At 57.4% G+C, this 17,030-nt stretch overlaps 1 protein-coding gene across 1 annotated transcript in view; it reads right to left on the reverse strand.

Moving 5' to 3' along the window:
* Positions 1–3,364: 3,364 nt before the first annotated feature.
* The window catches only part of PSD2 (pleckstrin and Sec7 domain containing 2), a 42,700-nt gene continuing 29,034 nt past the window's right edge, over positions 3,365–17,030 (reverse strand). Inside the window, exons 10-14 of the mRNA XM_054168414.1 lie at positions 16,597–16,667; positions 8,171–8,328; positions 6,275–6,419; positions 5,058–5,201; positions 3,365–3,686 (exon numbers count right to left, since the gene is read on the reverse strand). Of these exons, the coding sequence (XP_054024389.1) occupies positions 3,483–3,686; positions 5,058–5,201; positions 6,275–6,419; positions 8,171–8,328; positions 16,597–16,667 (722 nt within the window). The 3' untranslated portion in view covers positions 3,365–3,482. The remainder of the gene's footprint in view (positions 3,687–5,057; positions 5,202–6,274; positions 6,420–8,170; positions 8,329–16,596; positions 16,668–17,030) is intronic.

Here is a 17,030-nt window from a genome sequence, read left to right on the forward strand (position 1 = left end):
GACAGGCCAAGGTACAAAACGTTCCCTGAGATTTTGGAAAGCAGGAGTTGGGGCCCCAGGGCCCTTGGGTTGCCACCCTGTGAGGCTAGGCACCAGATGCCTGCTGTGAGCACAGCATCTTTTGAGGCCTTCAGTGCACAGCACCTGACACAGCAAAGCACCTGGGGCCCTGAGGAAGCAGCCCTGGCACCAGCGGCCCCAGCAGCTGCTCTGGGAAACCTTCCCACAGGCACTCCACACCCCAGTGGCACTCTGACCTCCCACTAACCCCTGGCTGCAGGAGGGCACGCAGTGCTGGCACACACCAGGCAGTGCTGGCACACACCAGGCAGTGCTGGGCACGCAGTGCTGGCACACACCAGGCAGTGCTGGGCACGCAGTGCTGGGCACGCAGTGCTGGCACACACCAGGCAGTGCTGGGCACGCAGTGCTGGGCACACAGTGCTGGCACACACCAGGCAGTGCTGGGCACGCAGTGCTGGGCACGCAGTGCTGGCACACACCAGGCAGTGCTGGGCACGCAGTGCTGGGCACGCAGTGCTGGCACACACCAGGCAGCGCTGGGCACGCAGTGCTGGGCACACAGTGCTGGCACACACCAGGCAGTGCTGGGCACGCAGTGCTGGCACACACCAGGCAGCGCTGGGCACGCAGTGCTGGGCACACAGTGCTGGCACACACCAGGCAGTGCTGGGCACGCAGTGCTGGCACACACCAGGCAGTGCTGGGCACACAGTGCTGGCACACACCAGGCAGTGCTGGGCACGCAGTGCTGGCACACACCAGGCAGTGCTGGGCACACAGTGCTGGCACACACCAGGCAGTGCTGGGCACGCAGTGCTGGCACACACCAGGCAGCGCTGGGCACGCAGTGCTGGGCACACAGTGCTGGCACACACCAGGCAGTGCTGGGCACGCAGTGCTGGGCACACAGTGCTGGCACACACCAGGCAGTGCTGGGCACTCAGTGCTGGCACACACCAGGCAGCGCTGGGCACGCAGTGCTAGGCACACAGTGCTGGCACACACCAGGCAGTGCTGGGCACTCAGTGCTGGCACACACCAGGCAGTGCTGGGCACGCAGTGCTGGCACACCCCAGGCAGTGCTGGGCACTCAGTGCTGGCACACACCAGGCAGTGCTGGGCACGCAGTGCTGGCACACACCAGGCAGATGAAGCTCCCTGCCTGTGCTCCCAAAGCAGCCATCTGCACACACCTGCTGCAGTGCTGAGTTGTCTACCCAAGGCCTGGGCAGAGCAGTGCTGCCAGCACCCAGAGGGGTGGCTGTGCTGGTACCCTGGGCATGGGCAGGCTTTGCACTCCGCTGGTACTGGCTGCCCACAGGAACCTGGCTTCCATGGTGGGGGGTAGGGGGAGTCAGCGAGGGGATTCTGCCCCTTGACTCTGCTCTGCTGAGACCTCACCTGCAACCCTGGCTCCAGCTCTGGTGTCCCCAGCAGGACACAGAGCTGCTGCAGTGAGCCCAGAGGAGGCCACAGAGATGCTCCAAGGGCTGGAGCAGCTCTGCTGTGAGCACAGGCTGATGGAGCTGGGGGTGTTCAGCCTGGAGAGGAGAAGACTTGGAGGGGACCCAAGAGCTGCCTGCCAGGACCTGCAGGGATCCTACAGGAAGGCTGCAGAGGGACTTTTGATGAGGGTGTCTGGAAACAGGCCAAGGGGCAATGGTTTGAAGCTGAGGCAGAGCAGGGTTAGCCTGGAGCTGAGGAAGTTGTTCGTCAGTGTGAGGGTGGTGAGACTCTAGCACAGGCTGCCCAGGCAGGCTGTGGGCAACCTGTCTGGGCAGTGTCCAAGGCCAGGCTGCACGAGCAGCTGAGCCTAACTGAGAGGGGATGACCTCTGAGGGCCATGCTGCCATTCTGTGAGCTGTGTCAACACCTGGAGCTGTGCAGTCTGGGGCTAAGCCAGCACGGGGTGGAGCTGTGCTTGAGACCAATTCTATTGTACCAAGAGATTCAGCTTTATTGTTATCCTGGTCCCAGGTTGGTTGGTTGGGGTTGTGGGGTTTTGTTTGGTTGGTTTTATTTCATCTTTTTTAACATGGTTCTTAGTGCATCATTTCAAATCAACTATCAAACTGTACAAAGAAACAGATCAAAGAAGAGGTGACAAAGTTGGGGCAGAGGTTTTGGGGTGGTCAGGAACCCTCACGGAAAACAGCGGTCCCAGAGGCTCTCAGATGCCAGGGGTTGCCAAAAAATCTAACCAAGGAATGAACTGGAATTAGCAGCTACAAGATCCTGCAAAGCTGGAGCTTGATTCCTGTGAGCACACCTTAGGGGGACAGAAAAGCAAGCTGAGACCGAGGAGCAAAGCAAAGAGTGGCATAAATAAATAAAGGGTGGGAGGAGAGCCCATGGAAATGCAGGGGGAGTCACTTCTAGCACAACAGCAAATCCTTGGAGCACAGGCAGCGGAAAAGGAACAGGAACACAGTTCCCCGCTGGCAGCAGCACAGCCTGGCCAGCTGCAAGAGAAGCTGCATCCACGGGCCCTCCACACCCAGGCTCAGCTGCAGCTGAAGCTCCAGGTGGGCCTCCAAAAGCCAAAGCGGTGGATGCTGACTCAGCAGCCACCAGGAGTCTGAGCAGGAACAGGAGGCTGATGGCTGACAGCAGAGCCAGGTGGGACTTCTGGTCAAGTGAACATAAAAAAAAGGAAGGGACAAAAAACCCAACCCAACCCAAACCACAACCAAGCACCCCCCAGCCCCCACCCCCCCAGCCCAGGGCAAAAAGAAAAGATACAGAGGCTACTGCATGTTGCCAACCATCCTGGGGCTGGGCTCCAGTGTCTTCTCCAAGCAGCTTGCCTTCACCTGCACACTGAGGTTAAAAACTCCCACTCCACTTCCCTTCTAGATATAGTCATTTAGATATATTCCTATGTATATATATATCTATATATATAGATAACAAGGAGGAGGTGACAGAGGCCTCTCCTGCCACGGGGCAGGTGACATCCCCACACGCCCTGCTGAAGGTGCCTCTTGCTCAGCTGCTGCCTGCCACCCATCCTGCCACAAGCCGCCGCTCTCCTTGCCACTCTGTGCCCCTCTTTGGAACGCCGCTGGTGCCACAGGCCACCCTCTGGGCTGGGCTTCCTGCACGGCAGGGAACTGAGGACTGCCACTGGTGGGGGACTCCGGGGAGAGGAGCAGGTGGAGAAAAGAGCAACCTGGCTGATGGAGAACCAGGGCAGCTCCTGGTTGTGCAGGCTGCAGCAGGAGGGAAGGGAAAGCCAGAGGCGGTGCCGGGGATGGAGAGGAGCCGGCGCGTGTGAGGCCGGAGCGCCAGGGTGCGGCCAGGGCGTGCCGGCCAAAGCTCTGCTGTTCCGTCACTACAGCAGCCGCCACCTCGCGCAGCTGGGGCTCTGCTCGGGCAGTTCCTAGGTTCAATTGTGCTCTTCGATGCAGCCCAGGAGCGCAGAACACCGTGGGGCCACCCCCGTCCGCGGGGCCGCGTTAGGTGTTGTGCTCCAAGAGGTCCTTGTCGCCCCTGGGGCCGGGCGCGTGGCCCTGGCTCAGCGAGGGGCTGGAGTGCGTCTTGCGCAGAGCCAGCTCCTCAGCCTCCACCTTCAGGAAGCTGCTCTCAATCCTCTCCAGGTCATCGGTCCCTGCTTTGATCTTCATGCACAGCAGGCTGATGTAGGTCTCGTAGCGACTCTTCTGCAGGGAGAGAGGCAACAGAGAGCCTGGCAACGGGGAGAGGCCACGGCACACCTGGGCAGCACAGCCACTCGGTCTGGGCTGGAAGGGACCTCCAAAGCTCACCCAGTCCAACCCCCTGCACTCAGCAGGGACATCCTCCACCAGAGCAGGTTGCCCAGAGCCCTCTCCAGCCTCACCTGGAGTAGCTCCAGGGATGGGTCCCCAACCACCTCCCTGGGCAACCTGTTGCAGTGCTCCAGCAGCCTCCTGGTGCAGAGCTTGTTCCTTACATCCAATCTCCATCTGCTCTGCTCTGGTTTGAAGCCATTGCCCCTGGTGCTGTCCCTGCAGGCCTTTGGGAACAGTCCCTCTGCAGCCTTCTTGTAGCCCCTTCAGGGACTGGGAGGCTGCTCTGAGGTCTCCCTGGAGCCTTCTCTTCTCCAGGCTGAACACCCCCAGCTCCCTCAGCCTGTCCCCATTGCAGAGCTGTGCCAGGGGAGGTTTAGGCTGGATGTTAGGAAGAAGTTCTTCATAGAGAGAGAGATTGGCCATTGGAATGTGCTGCCCAGGGAGGTGGTGGAGGTGTTTAGCAAGAGACTGGATGGGGTGCTTGGTGCCATGGTTTAGTTGATTAGATGGTGTTGGGTGATAGGTTGGACTTGATGATCTCAAAGGTCTTTTCCAACCTGGTTAATTCTATTCCATTCCATTCCATCTAGCCTGAAGTTGCCCCAAAAGGAGGCACTCAGCATTGCCTGGCAGCAGGCATCACCTGAAGCAGGACTAGAAGCCTCCAGCAGCCCTTTCCCACCCATTCCAGTGGTTCTGTGGCAGCAATCAGACCTTCTGCTCAGCTCTCTCTGCAACAACTACCCTGCTCCTCCAAACACCAAATGCTTCTTAGACCTTGCAGAAGGCTACCACGCTCAGCTGCATGCACCCTCAGAGGGTCTGCAGTCACCTGCCACCCTGCTCTAGGCTTCACTTACACACATCACTGCAGCAGAATGAGGTCGATGCTCCCTGGGACTCCCTGAGGTTTTCACTGCCACTGCTGAGGGCTGGAGCACAGCCAGACCTGAACCACTTCCCTGCCTGGGACCTGAGGAAGTTCCACACAGCAGAGGAGGATTTTCTTTCTCTCCTTGGTTGTTCCCTCCTCTGGTCAGGACTCACAGAGGGGAGGGGGTGTCTGTGGTTTCCTATTTGTAGCTTCAGTGTACGGCAGTGAAGCTTGCTGTTGTCCCTAGACACCCACCCAGCCCATGAACCTTCATCCTTCTCTCTCCTCTCAGGCTCTCCAGGCTCACAGTATCCACCCTGGGGTCCTTAGCTCTGCTAAATCAGGCAAGTTATCATTTACCAGAGAAAAGATGGAGGTTCCTTTACCTCAAATATTAGGTAATGCTCCTTGAGTCTGTACTCCTCAGCCTCTTTTGACTTGAGGCTCTTCTCCACAGGATGCAATTTATGCTCTGCTAATTCATCTGCAATCTGCTTCATCTTATTTTCATGAGACCTCAGCTGCTCCTCCTGCAGAGAGAAGAGTGTCAGGGGTGCAGAGGCAGGAGTGCAGCTCCCTGTGCACTGCCTGCCTGCATCTGCCCCTGCAAGGATGGCAGCTGTGCTGCAGCCAAAGCTCTGCAGTGTGCTGGCACACCTGGCTGGTGAGGAGCAGGTGAGGCACAGGTATCTGAGCAAGATCTCCTCTCTTGCACTGCCAGTGCCAGCAGTGGTTTGCCTTGGCACCTGGGCTCCCCTAGCATCACAAGCACAAAATGCTCTGCAGCCTTGAGCAGCCAACCAGAGCCAGCAGTGCCCCAGAGCTGCTCCTCCTGCTCTCTTCTTTGAGATCAGAGGATCTCAGCATTGGTTTGGCTGGAAGACCTCTAAAACCATCCAGCCCTGCCATCAGCCATTAAACCATGGCCCCCTCCCCATCTGGGCTCTGAGGAAGGGGACACCTGGCCACACCTGGGTCAGCAGGCAGCAGCTGTGTCTCTGCACTGACACTCCAGGCTGTGCTTTCCTTTGCTGGGCACCACTGGCAGTGTGCTTCTCCTCTTTGGAGGTGCTAGGGCAGGTTGGGCTTTCCTTGGACAGCACAAACAAAAGGTGCTCCTGGGATGGCAGCTGCCCCTTGCTCTTGGTTGACTGAGCCTTAGTCAGCCTTGATCTGGTGCAGCACGGCTCCCTGCTTCCAGAAAACCCTCCCCACCTAGTGGGACTCAGACTCCTCCTTCACCTGTGGCAAGGTGCCACTTCTGAGTGCCATGCTATGAGATAAACCAGGGCTGCAGCTGGCTGCCTGGCTCAGCAGCATCAGCTGCTTCAACTGCAGCAGCAGAGAGGTGCTGGGATGTGATGAGCAGAGAGCAATCAACAAGCCAGAGCCAAGCTGCAGGAGTGCCCAGGGCTGCTCCACAGCCACACTTTGGCTGGGCACCAGGGCTGGCCTCAGGCTGCCCAAGGCACCCACTCCAGTCCTGAGCTCCTGGCTGAGTCTGTCAGGCAGGAGCTGGGGGAGCTGTGGGTGGGCTCAGCCTGGGCTGAAGGGCTGGCTGGGTGGTGGGCACCCCTCCATTGCTCCTTCTCTCCCAGGTTACCTGGCACAGCTTGGTCATGGACGAGGGCAGGAGCGGGCGGCAGAACTTCTTCATGGAGCAGATGGCAGCTGGGAAAGCTGGGGCAGAGAAAATGGCAGCAACAAGGTTGATCCTCAGGATCCAGGACAGCATCTCTTCTTTACTCCTGTTGTGGAAGAGGGCAGAGGGGAGGGGGGGAGGGGTCTGTAAATGCTTCTGACCCCGGACCAGCCAGCTCACAGCAGCCCTGGAGGCAGCCTCTTTCAGGAGGGCCATCGTGGCCTTGCTTTGGAGCCCTTTGGTGCCACCCTGGGCTGCAAGCAGAGGAGAACCCTGGCTGGCTTGCTCCTCCACACTGCCCTAATGACTTCAGGGCTGTTGTCTTCCTGAAGGCCTGGCAGACCTGCCTTCCGTGGCATCTCTGACTGCAGCCCCTGAGGAGCTGGGAGAGGAAGCAAGAGCCAAAGATAACCTTGGAGAGCAGAAGCCACAGAGCAGAGGTCCCAGGGAGCAGAGTGGATCCCTTGCTTGTGCTGTTGATGGGACACTGCCCAGGGTCCCTCACTAGACCTCTCAGGCACTGCTCCCCACAGCCTTCAAGTGGGTTTCCACTTCACAAATCTGGATGTCAGGCCTGACTTCAGTAGCTCAGGATGAGCCCTGTCTCAGCAGGAGATGAGAGAAGTCCCAGGCAGAGGATGACTCCAGCAGGTTTGACACTACCTGAGCTACTTCCCTCTGCAGTGCCTGAGGAAGAAAGAAGACACAGCCTGGCTGGGGAGGCTTCTTCATGAGCTCTAGATGGTTTCCCCATCAAAAGCTGAGGAGGGGCCCAGCAGCTCTGCAGTTCCATACAGATATCCATCACACAGATTGTTCTCCTTCCAGTAGAGGTTAGCAAGGTCTGTCCTTTACTCAGCTCTTGAGAACCCATCCCATCCTGCCCAGCCCACCTTGGTGACACAGCAGAAAACCTCCAGCACTGACACACAGCTCCCAGGAGGGACAGGCAGACCTGTGACCCCCTCAGCAGGACCTTTGCACAGCCCTCCAGGCCTCACCCTCAGTCCTCCTGCTTAGCACCTTGCTCCCTCCAGGTTTGTCCCCTCCTGCCTGTGCTGCTCTGGCCAGGCAGAGGGAGTCTGGCAGTGGCTGGAGGTCAGGCTGCCTGTCATAAAATGCTCTAGGCTGGAAGGGACCTCCAAAGTTCACCCAGTCCAACCCCCTGCACTCAGCAGGGACATCCTCCACCAGAGCAGCTTGCCCAGAGCTCTGTCCAGCCTCACCTGGAATAGCTCCAGGGATGAGTTCCCAACCACCTGGGCAACCTGTTGCAGTGTTCTACCAGCCTCCTGCTGCAGAACTTGTTCCTCACATCCAATCTCCATCTGCTCTGCTCTAGTTTGAAGCCATTGCCCCTGGTGCTGTCCCTGCAGGCCTTTGGGAACAGTCCCTCTGCAGCCTTCTTGTAGCCCCTTCAGGGACTGGAAGCTGCTCTGAGGTCTCCCTGGAGCCTTCTCTTCTCCAGGCTGAACAGCCCCAGCTCCCTCAGCCTGTCCCCATAGCAGAGCTGCTCCGACTCCTCTGGACCCTCTCCATCAGGTCCAGGTCCTTCCTGTGTTGGGGGCCCCAGAGGGGCAGGATCTGATCCTCTCTCTCCAGCTCTGGCCACACTGCTTTGGATGCAGCCCAGGCTGCCCTTGGCCTCCTGTGCTGCCAGTGCCCATTGCTGGCTCCTGCCCAGCTTCTCCCCCACCAGCACCCCAAGTCCTTTTCCCCAGGGCTGCTTTCTATCCCCTCCTTCCCCAGCCTGCACCGATAGTGAGGGTGGTTCCAGCCCCCGTGCCGGGCCCTGCCCTTGCTCTCGCTGAGCCTCAGGAGGTTCAGCTGGTCCCTGCATGCTGTGCTGGTACTCACGGAGCCTGGAAGAGGAAGACTCTCCAGTCAGCTGTCTTCAGCTTGAGCACGTTGGACTTCTTGCTGTAGTCAGAGGCTTTGGTGGCTAAGGCGTGGTGCACACGGATGGCATTCTTCAGATCCACTTCTGAGAGGTCTTTGTCAGGTTTGTATTCATCCTGCGGAGAGGAAAGCTTCCTTGGGTAACCACCACAGCAACACCTGCGAGCTGCTGCCCCGGCCCTGCCTTTCCCCCCCTGCTCTAATCACAGGGTGCCGAGACCAAGAGAAGCGAACGCTGGGAGCTGCTAATGACAGTAATTAACACCTGGCAGCTTCTCCCCTCGTTAAGCTGACTGGGGAGACCTGAAGAAAGAACTGTTGGAGCTGTAATTACCAGGAGTTATCCCTCCCGTGGCACACGCCTGAGGCGCTGGGGGAAGGCAGGACCAGGGCCAGGTTCCTGCAGAGCTCCACTCAGGCTGCAGAGCTCCAGCCAGGACGCAGCTCCCTGTTCTCAGCAGGTACCAGCAGGTCCCTGCCTTGGTGCTGCAGCTGTGTGTGGCCAAGGGTCTGGCCCTGGCTCTTGCACCTGGAGCAGCAGCACAGCTGATCCATGTGGGGCTCGCTGGGCAGCTGCCAGAGCGTGGCCCACCTGGAGCATGCTCGGCTCCCCTTCGGCATGGGTGCCACTCTGGCACGGTCTCTGCTGTAACTCATCAGGCTGGCACTGGGCAGCTGGCAGCAGCATTCCCTCTCTCCTGCTTCACTTTCTCCACTGAAGGACAATTTCACACAATTACAGAAAGGTAGAACCACAGAACTGCTGAGGTTGGGAGAGACCTCTGGGATCATCCAGCCCAACACTGACCCAGAGCTCACAATCCCCCAGTGCTGCTCAGCCACTGCCACTGCACCACATCCCTCAGCACCACATCCAGGCAGCTTTCAAACACCTCCAGGGCTGGGGACTCCACCACCTCCCTGGGCAGCCTGGGACAGGGCCTGAGGACCCTTGCTGGGAAGGAATTGTTCCTAATATCCAACCTGAACCTCCCCTGGCACAACCTGAGGCTGTTTCCTCTTGTCCTGCCACTTGTAGCATGTGAGAAGAGACCAAGCCCCACCTGGCTCCAGCCTCCTTTGAGGGAGCTGCAGAGGCTGCTGAGGTCTCCTCTCAGCTTCCTCTAACGAAGATGAAACACCCCCAGGTCCCTCAGCTGCCCCTCACAGGACCTCTATTCAAAGCCCTTCACCAACCTGGTTGCTCTTCTCTGGACCTGCTCCAGCCCCTCAGTGTCCTTCTCAGAGTGAGGAGCCCAGAACTGAACCCACTGCTGAGCAGAGGAGGACAATCACATCCCTGTCCTGCTGGCCACACCATTGCTGATCCAGGCCAGGATGCCATTGACCTTCTTGGCTACCTGAGCCCACTGCTGGCTCATGTCCTGGATAGATGGATGGAGGGAGGGATGGATGGATGGATGGATGGATGAAGGGATGGAAGGATAGATGGATGGATGAACAGAAGTAAGAAAACCTGGCCCTGGCTAAAAGAAGCCAGCACCCCAGCACCCCTCCCTCCACCATGCTAGAGGCCACACCAGCACAGGCCGTCCCTGGAGGGCCCTGCCTTGCCCTGCTGGCTGCAGTGCAACCCTTCAGCACCAATTCACTCTGATGTTTCACATCCCTTCATTGTCCTTGGCTGCCAGCTCTGGCCAAGGGTGGTGGTCTGTGGGTTCCAGCCCTTCCTTGGCTTTCAGGCTGGAGCTCAGCCTGTTCTGCAGACCTGCATTCAGGTGCTTGCCCCACGTCCTGGTGGCACGAGTCCAGCAGCTCAGGGCACAGCCACACTACAGTCTCCTTGTGGCTCACCCTGGTCTGGGGACCTTACAGGTCTACCCTCTGTTGCGTTTCAGAGCACCAGGGACCAGCACTTTCTAGCCCATGGATCATAGAATCATTAAAGTTGGGAAAGTTCTCCTAGGACCAACCAGCCCAACACCTCCATGGCCACCAGAGCATGTCCCCAGGTGCCACATCCACTCACTTCTTGAACATCTCCAGGGATGGTGACTTCACCACCTCCCTGGGATGTGGCTGCTTGCTTAAAATAAGTTTCTGAAGTCTTTCCTTCTCTCCTTGTTTGAAGCAATCCTCACACCAGGACAGTGGTTGCCAGACTGTGTCCCCCAGTATGTGACTGTAGCCTTGTGCAAAGCAATAACCACAAGACCCAGAGCCCAGAGAGTTCAGGCATGGGATCCCTGCCCACACAACTACCTTCTTTAGGTGACCCCCAAGGTCTTAGCAGAGGAAAGGAAGGGTGCTGCAGGCACCCTGCACTCAGTGCCACTGCAGGGCAGTGGAGAAGCCTTCCCCCAATGGCTGAGTCCAGCAACCAGAGGAATGAGCTATTAGTCTTTAAAGAAACTAAAACCCAAATGCTTTGCCTCATAAAGACCTGTTATGGTCACTGAATCACAGAGTGCTGGGGTTGGAAGAGACCTCCAGACATCAACCAGTCCAACCCCCCCTGCCAAGCAGGACCACTTAGGGCAGGTCACACAGGAACACATCCAGGTGGGTTTTAAAGATCTCTAGAGAGACTTCACAACCTCTCTGTGCAGCCTGCTCCAGGGCTCCAGCACCCTCACATCACAGAAGTTCTCCTCATGTAGGGGTGGAAGTTCCTGTGACTGGGTTTCCATCCCTTGCCCCTTGTCCTGTCTCTGGGTGTCCCTGAGCAGAGCCTGGCTGCATCCTCCTGGCAGCCACCCTGCAGCTGTTTGTAGACATTGATCAGATTCCCTCTCAGCCTTCCTCTCTCCAGGCTCTCAGCCTTTCCTCAGTCTCTTCTGTGGCAGTGCTCCACAGTGTCCTTGGTTCACTCTTTGTGCTCCAGCTCTCCCCTACTGCCCATCCCTCTGGTGAGAGATCCACAACTGACAGAAGCTCCACAGATCAAAGCTTCTGCAGCTGGGTCAGGGCAATCCCAGGCACTGGCTCAGGCTGGGCAGGGACTGGCTGGAGAGCAGCCCTGAAGAAAAGGCCTTGGGGGTGCTGGGGGAGGAGAAGCTCAGCAGGAGCCAGCAGGGAGGACTTGCAGCCCAGAGAGCCAAGCAGAGCCTGGGCTGCAGCAAGAGAAGTGTGGCCAGCAGGGGAGGGAGGGGATTCTGCCCCTCTGCTCCACTCTGCTGAGACCACAGCTGCAGCTCTGGGGCCAGCTCTGAAGCCCCTAGGACAGGAAGGATCTGGAGGTGCTGGAAGGTGTCCAGAGAAGGGCCAGGAGGAGGAGCAGAGGGCTGGAGCTGCTCTGGAGACAGACTGAAAGAGTTGGGGTTGTGCAGGCTGGAGAGGAGAAGGCTCCAGGGAGACCTTCTTGTGGCCTTGCAGGATCTGCAGGGGGCTCCAAGAAAGCTGGGGAGGGACTTTGGAGGGTGTCAGGGAGGGATAGGGCTGGGGGGGATGGAGCAAAAGTAGAAGTGGGGAGATTGAGATTGGCTGTGAGGAAGAAGTTGTTCCCCATGAGGGTGGTGAGAGCCTGGCACAGGTTGCCCAGGGAGGTGGTGGCAGCCTCATGCCTGGAGGTGTTTGCAGCCAGGCTGGATGTGGCTGTGAGCTGGGTTCCCTCTTTTCCTTCCTCTTCAGCTCACCTTCACCTGCCTCAATTGTTTAATAAGAAAACCTACCCCCTGTGTCCTTCTCAGGCTCCTCATGAGCTTGGTGCTTCAAGTAGCACTGCACAGAATCCAGGCTGAGAAAGGCCTCTAAGGTCATCAAGTCCAACCTTCTGCCCAGCACCTCGATGACCCACCACGGCAAGGGCTTGCCTGCAACCGCAGCTTGGGACTGGGACCTCCAAGGGCAGACCCTGCAGGAAGCCCTGCACCCTGCCATAGAAAAGCTCCTCCTGCCTTACAGCTCACCCTGCTTGCTCTCAGCACCCCTCTGCAGGTGGGGATTAAGGACAATTATCTCCATTTCACAGAGGTGAAGTAAATTGCCAAAGGCCACGGAGTGAGTCAGTGCCCAGTGCAGACTAAAGCACAGCAGAGGTGTGCCCTGCTCCCCAGCCTGCAGTTCCTCCTCCAGACCCTGCTGCATCCCTTCGGGGCAGCAGGCAGCAGCTCCACTGGGTTGTGCTGGAACTTGCTTATGCAGCAGTTAACACCCAGGCAGTGGCAAGTCACAGCCACAGGGCTGCTGCCTCAACTGCTTCTAACAGACCTCTGCCTGGCCAGGCACCCTCCTGCCTGTCCTGGGTCCACATCCCTCTGTGCCTGCCCATTCCTCCTTCCTACACACCTACCTCCCCAGGCCCTCCTTCCCACCCCTCCTTTCCTCTCTCTTTCATTTCTACTCAGCTTGCTCCTCCAACCCTAAACTGAGGAGAGTTTCCTCATAAACTCCTGGGAACTTCCTCTATCAAGCTTTGAGTCTTGGTTTGGTCTGAATGAAAAACTGGAACAGGCTGACCCTGTGCTGCATGGCACCAGCAGGGTCTGGCAAGAGTTACCTTCTCCCCTAACTCCCCACCAGAAAGCCTTTCCCAGTGGTTTGTGCTGAAGCCCAAACCTCAGCTTTATCTGGAGAGCCTGGGAGGCTGGCACATCATTTCCTTCTTGGGTTGTGCAACACTTGCTCTGCAAACCACCCCTCAGGCAGGACTCTGCAGGACAGGTGGATGTTTATCCTCTCTCTGTTGGGGTGCTGGGAAAGCTTGGAAGTGGCAGGGACTTTGTATTCATGGGCACATCCTTCTGTCCTGTCTCTGCAAGCCTGACAGAGTGTCCAAGCCCAGGCACAGCAACCCTCTGAAGAGGACCACAGACAGAACCACAGAGCCACAGAGTCACAGAATCACTGAACCACAGAATCACTCAGGTTGGCAAAGACCCCTGGGGCCCCCAAGTCCAAGCACTGCCCCTGTCCTACAAAGCTCATCCCTAAACCCTGTCCCCAGGCACCACATCTGAACGACCTTCAAGCACCCCCAGGGCTGGTGACTCCCCCACCTCCCTGAGCAGCCTCTGCCAGTGTCTGACCACTCTGGCTGTGAAAAATGTTTCCTACTGTCCAGTCTAAACCTGCCCTGCTGCAGCTTGAGGCCATTCCCTCTTGTTCTATAGCTAATGCCCTGTGAGGAGAGACCAGCACCAGCCTCTCCATAACCTGCTGTCAGGGGGGTGCAGAGAGCAGTGAGGTCAGCCCTCAGCCTCCCCTTTCTCAAAGCACAGCACTCTGGCAGCAGCTGATGCCCAAGCAGCCTCCCTTTGGCAAACCCTTTGCCCAAATGTTCACCATGTGAGCTTCTGCTGTTGTTGCAAAGGCTGCTCCCTTGGGGCACCCCTGGCAGCTCCTGCCCCTCCTGATAAGCTGGGCTCAATGACCTTTTGAGGCCCCTTCCAACCCCTACCACTCTGTGACTGTGATCAGTCATGGCTATTATTTATCAGACTTGTTCATACCCTGGCCACATCTCAGCTGTTTTTGTGTCCATGAAGAAAGCCTCAGTTTCATAACCTGTTTCTCCTGAAGGTCATCAGAGTCACACAGAAACATTCAGGTTGGAAAAGACCCTCAGGATCACCAAGTCCAAACAAGAGAACAAGAGCCCTACTCTGCAAGTAGGCCATAGCCCTAAGCACCACATCCAAATGACCTTTAAACACATCCAGGGTTGGTGACTCCACCACTTCCCTGGGCAGCATCTGACCACCCCCTCTGTGCAAAATCTTTCCCAATGTCCAGCCCAAACCTACCCAGTGGCAGCCTGAGGCCAGTCCCTGTCGTTCTATCACTAATCACCTGTGAGAAGAGACCAGCACCAACCTCTCCACAACATCCCCTCAGGTAGCTGTAGACAGCAATGCAGTCTCCCCTCAGCCTCCTCCTTTCCAAACCAGTTCCTTCAGCTGCTCTCCACAAGCCCTACTCCTCAGGCCCCTCACCAGCCCTGTTGGTGTAAGGCATTGTTATGGCTTTAAGAACCAGAGAGGTTCTTGAAGTCCTCCAGAAAGGCCAGACCATCCAGGGGGTGGACATTGGCAAAGTGTAACCTTTGTTATTTCATTCCCATGATCTACTCCCCTATACAAACAGCCAGCATTGTCTGTTCTGCTCCTTTCTCTTCCTCCCTGCTCCCACCATGGATCCTTATCTCTTGCCATGCAGGGGAGGTTTGTGGGAAGCAGGGAGGGGGGTAGGGGTGCAGGTAGTGAGGTTTGGGGGAGAAAGTTTTGGAAGCTGTTGGCCTAGTGAGGTTTTGGTAAGCCCAGGATGGAGAAGTGGGCCAAGGCTGAGTATAGAATCACAGAATTGTCCGGGTTGGAAGGGACCTCAAGGATCAGCCAGTTCCAAGCCCCCTGCAGGGACCCCTCACACTAGATCAGGTTGCCCAGAGCCACATCCAGCCTGGCTGCAAAAACCTCCAGGGATGAGGCTGCCACAGTGTGTGTTTTGTGCTGCTGTGTACAGTTGTGAATGGTTATTTCCATCCAGCTTCCCAATCCTGCCTGTGTTCTGTTTTTCTTACTCCTTTGGGGTGGGGTAAAGGAGCTTCTGTCCGCTCAACCCAAGACAGGCAGGGACCTGCAAGCCTTGCTTCCAGGGAAGCATGGAGCACAGGATCACAGAACATTAGGGGTTGGAAGGGACCTCTGGAGATCATCCAGGCCAACCCCCTGCCAAGGCAGGATCACCCAGGGCAGGTCACGCAGGAATGCGTCCAGGCAGGTCTCCAGAGATGGAGACTCCACCACCTCTGTGGGCAGCCTGCTCCAGGGCTCCAGCACCCTTCCATTACAGAAGTTCCTCCTCATCTTCAGATGAACTTCTGATGGTCCAGTCTGTGCCCACTGCCCCTTGGGCTGGCACTGGGCACCACTGAACAAAGCCTGGCCCCATCCTCCTGCCCCCCACCCTTTGAGCATTGATCAGCACTGATCAGATCCCCCCCAGGCTGCCTCTCTCCAGGCCAAGCAGCCCAAATTCTCTCACTCCTCACAGAGGTGTTCCAGGGCCCCTAGACAAGAACTTCAGATTTCTACCCACCACAGCAATCTTGCCCTCACTCTTACAATCCCAAACATCCCAGACAAACACAATGAGCTCTTCCAGTACAGCAGGATGGTCACTGCTGCAAGCCTCCTATGGCAACGAAAACTCACAGCCGCTGCCCCATCAGCAGCTGGCCTCAAGCCTTCTTCTAGAAGATCTCCAGTAAACTGCATTGCTGTGCATCATGGGAAGAAAATCCTGCCCTGGAAGTGTGTTTTGTTCCAAGCACAAATCCCTTCAACAGAATCATCCCAGGAGACATGTCCTAGAAGCATAGAACCATAGAATGGGATGGGATGGAAGGGACACCAAAGCTCATCCAGCGCCAAGCCCCTGCCATGGGCAGGGACACCTCCCACCAGCCCAGCTTGCTCAAGGCCTTATCCAGCCTGGCCTGGAACACCTCCAGGCAGGAGGCAGCCACAGCCTCCCTGTGCCAGTGTCTCCCCAGCCTCCCTGGAAAGAATTTCTTCCTCATCTCCAGTCTCAATCTGCCCTCTCCCAGCTCAAAGCCATACAACAAGAGCAGAGGCTGAGATGTGAGAAGAGGCCTGAAGAGGACCACACGTAGAGCCCTGGAGAAGATCCGTGCTCTTCTGCAGGCTGCAGCTGCTGTCAGCTGCAGGAGTGGCAAGGTTGCAGAGGTAGCCTTTGGCCAAGAGCAGCCCATGGTGCAGATTACAACTGTCTGCTGCTAGCTTTCTGCTGGCTTGGGGACCTGTGCCATGGGATCTGGCAAAAGAGGAGGATCAGTGGGGTGTGCAGCGAGCTCTGAGTCATCATCTGTGCTGCCCCGGGGACCTTCCTGCCCTGCTTACATAATGCAGTGTTTGTTTACTCTCATTGCTCTGGAGATCACCTGCAGCAGACAGCAACATCTGCCCAGGGAGTGCTGCTGCTCAGGGTGCTCCTGCACAGCTGTGCTGCTCAGGTAGTTCGCACTTAGTGCAGAGGGCTGTGCCCTTGGGTGATGAGCAGAGGTTTGGCAGCCCTGCCTGGCCCACAGTCACATGCAAGGGAGCCCCTCTGGAGCCTTCAACACTGTAAGGACATTGACCTGATAAAGAGAGTCCAGAGGAGGCCATGAAAATGGTCAGGGGCTTGGAGCAGCTCTGCTATGGGGACAGGCTAAGGGAGGTGGGGGTGTTCAGCCTGGAGAAGAGAAAGCTCCAGGCAGACCTTAGAGCAGCCTTCCAGTACCTGAAGGGGCCAGCAGCATCCTCCAGTTCTGTGTACTGGCCCCTGGAAGAGCTTTGTATCTGTCCATGCAGGTATCTGGGCATGGATTGACCTCTACTTGCATCTGTGGCCTCCTGCTGAGGACAGCATGAGTGCTCTGAAGGCAGCATGGGGCAGCAGAGGGGACAGGCCAGCAGAGTTACCTTCTGTAAATAAAGGACAGTCCCTTTCAGCACGGCATAAAATTTCTTCCAACCTCTTCTTCCTCTGGGAGCTAAGAAAGGAAGAACATTTCATTACACAGCCTGGCCCTGAAGTGCTGCCTGACCCACACCTTCCTCGCCAAACCAACCCTCCCCCTGACCCACCACCAACATGCCCTGGTGCCAGAGCTCAGTAACCCTCCAGGCTAGTGCTCAGGAGTGGCTTCTCTGCAGGGACACCGCTCTGAGAGGCATGGACTGAGGGGCAGCATCCCAACAAGAGCTCAGAACCAGAGATGAGCTGGCATGGAGGCACCAGTGGGTAGCTGTAGGAAGTCTCTGCTCCTCCAAAGCCAGGGTCACATTCCTCTGCATGAGGAGCAGAGACATTGCTTGAGCTCCTCTGCTTCAGGGGAATTAGGAAGGCATAGCCT

The sequence above is a fragment of the Dryobates pubescens genome, chromosome 16, assembly GCF_014839835.1.
Source record: "Dryobates pubescens isolate bDryPub1 chromosome 16, bDryPub1.pri, whole genome shotgun sequence".
NCBI lineage: Eukaryota > Metazoa > Chordata > Aves > Piciformes > Picidae > Dryobates > Dryobates pubescens.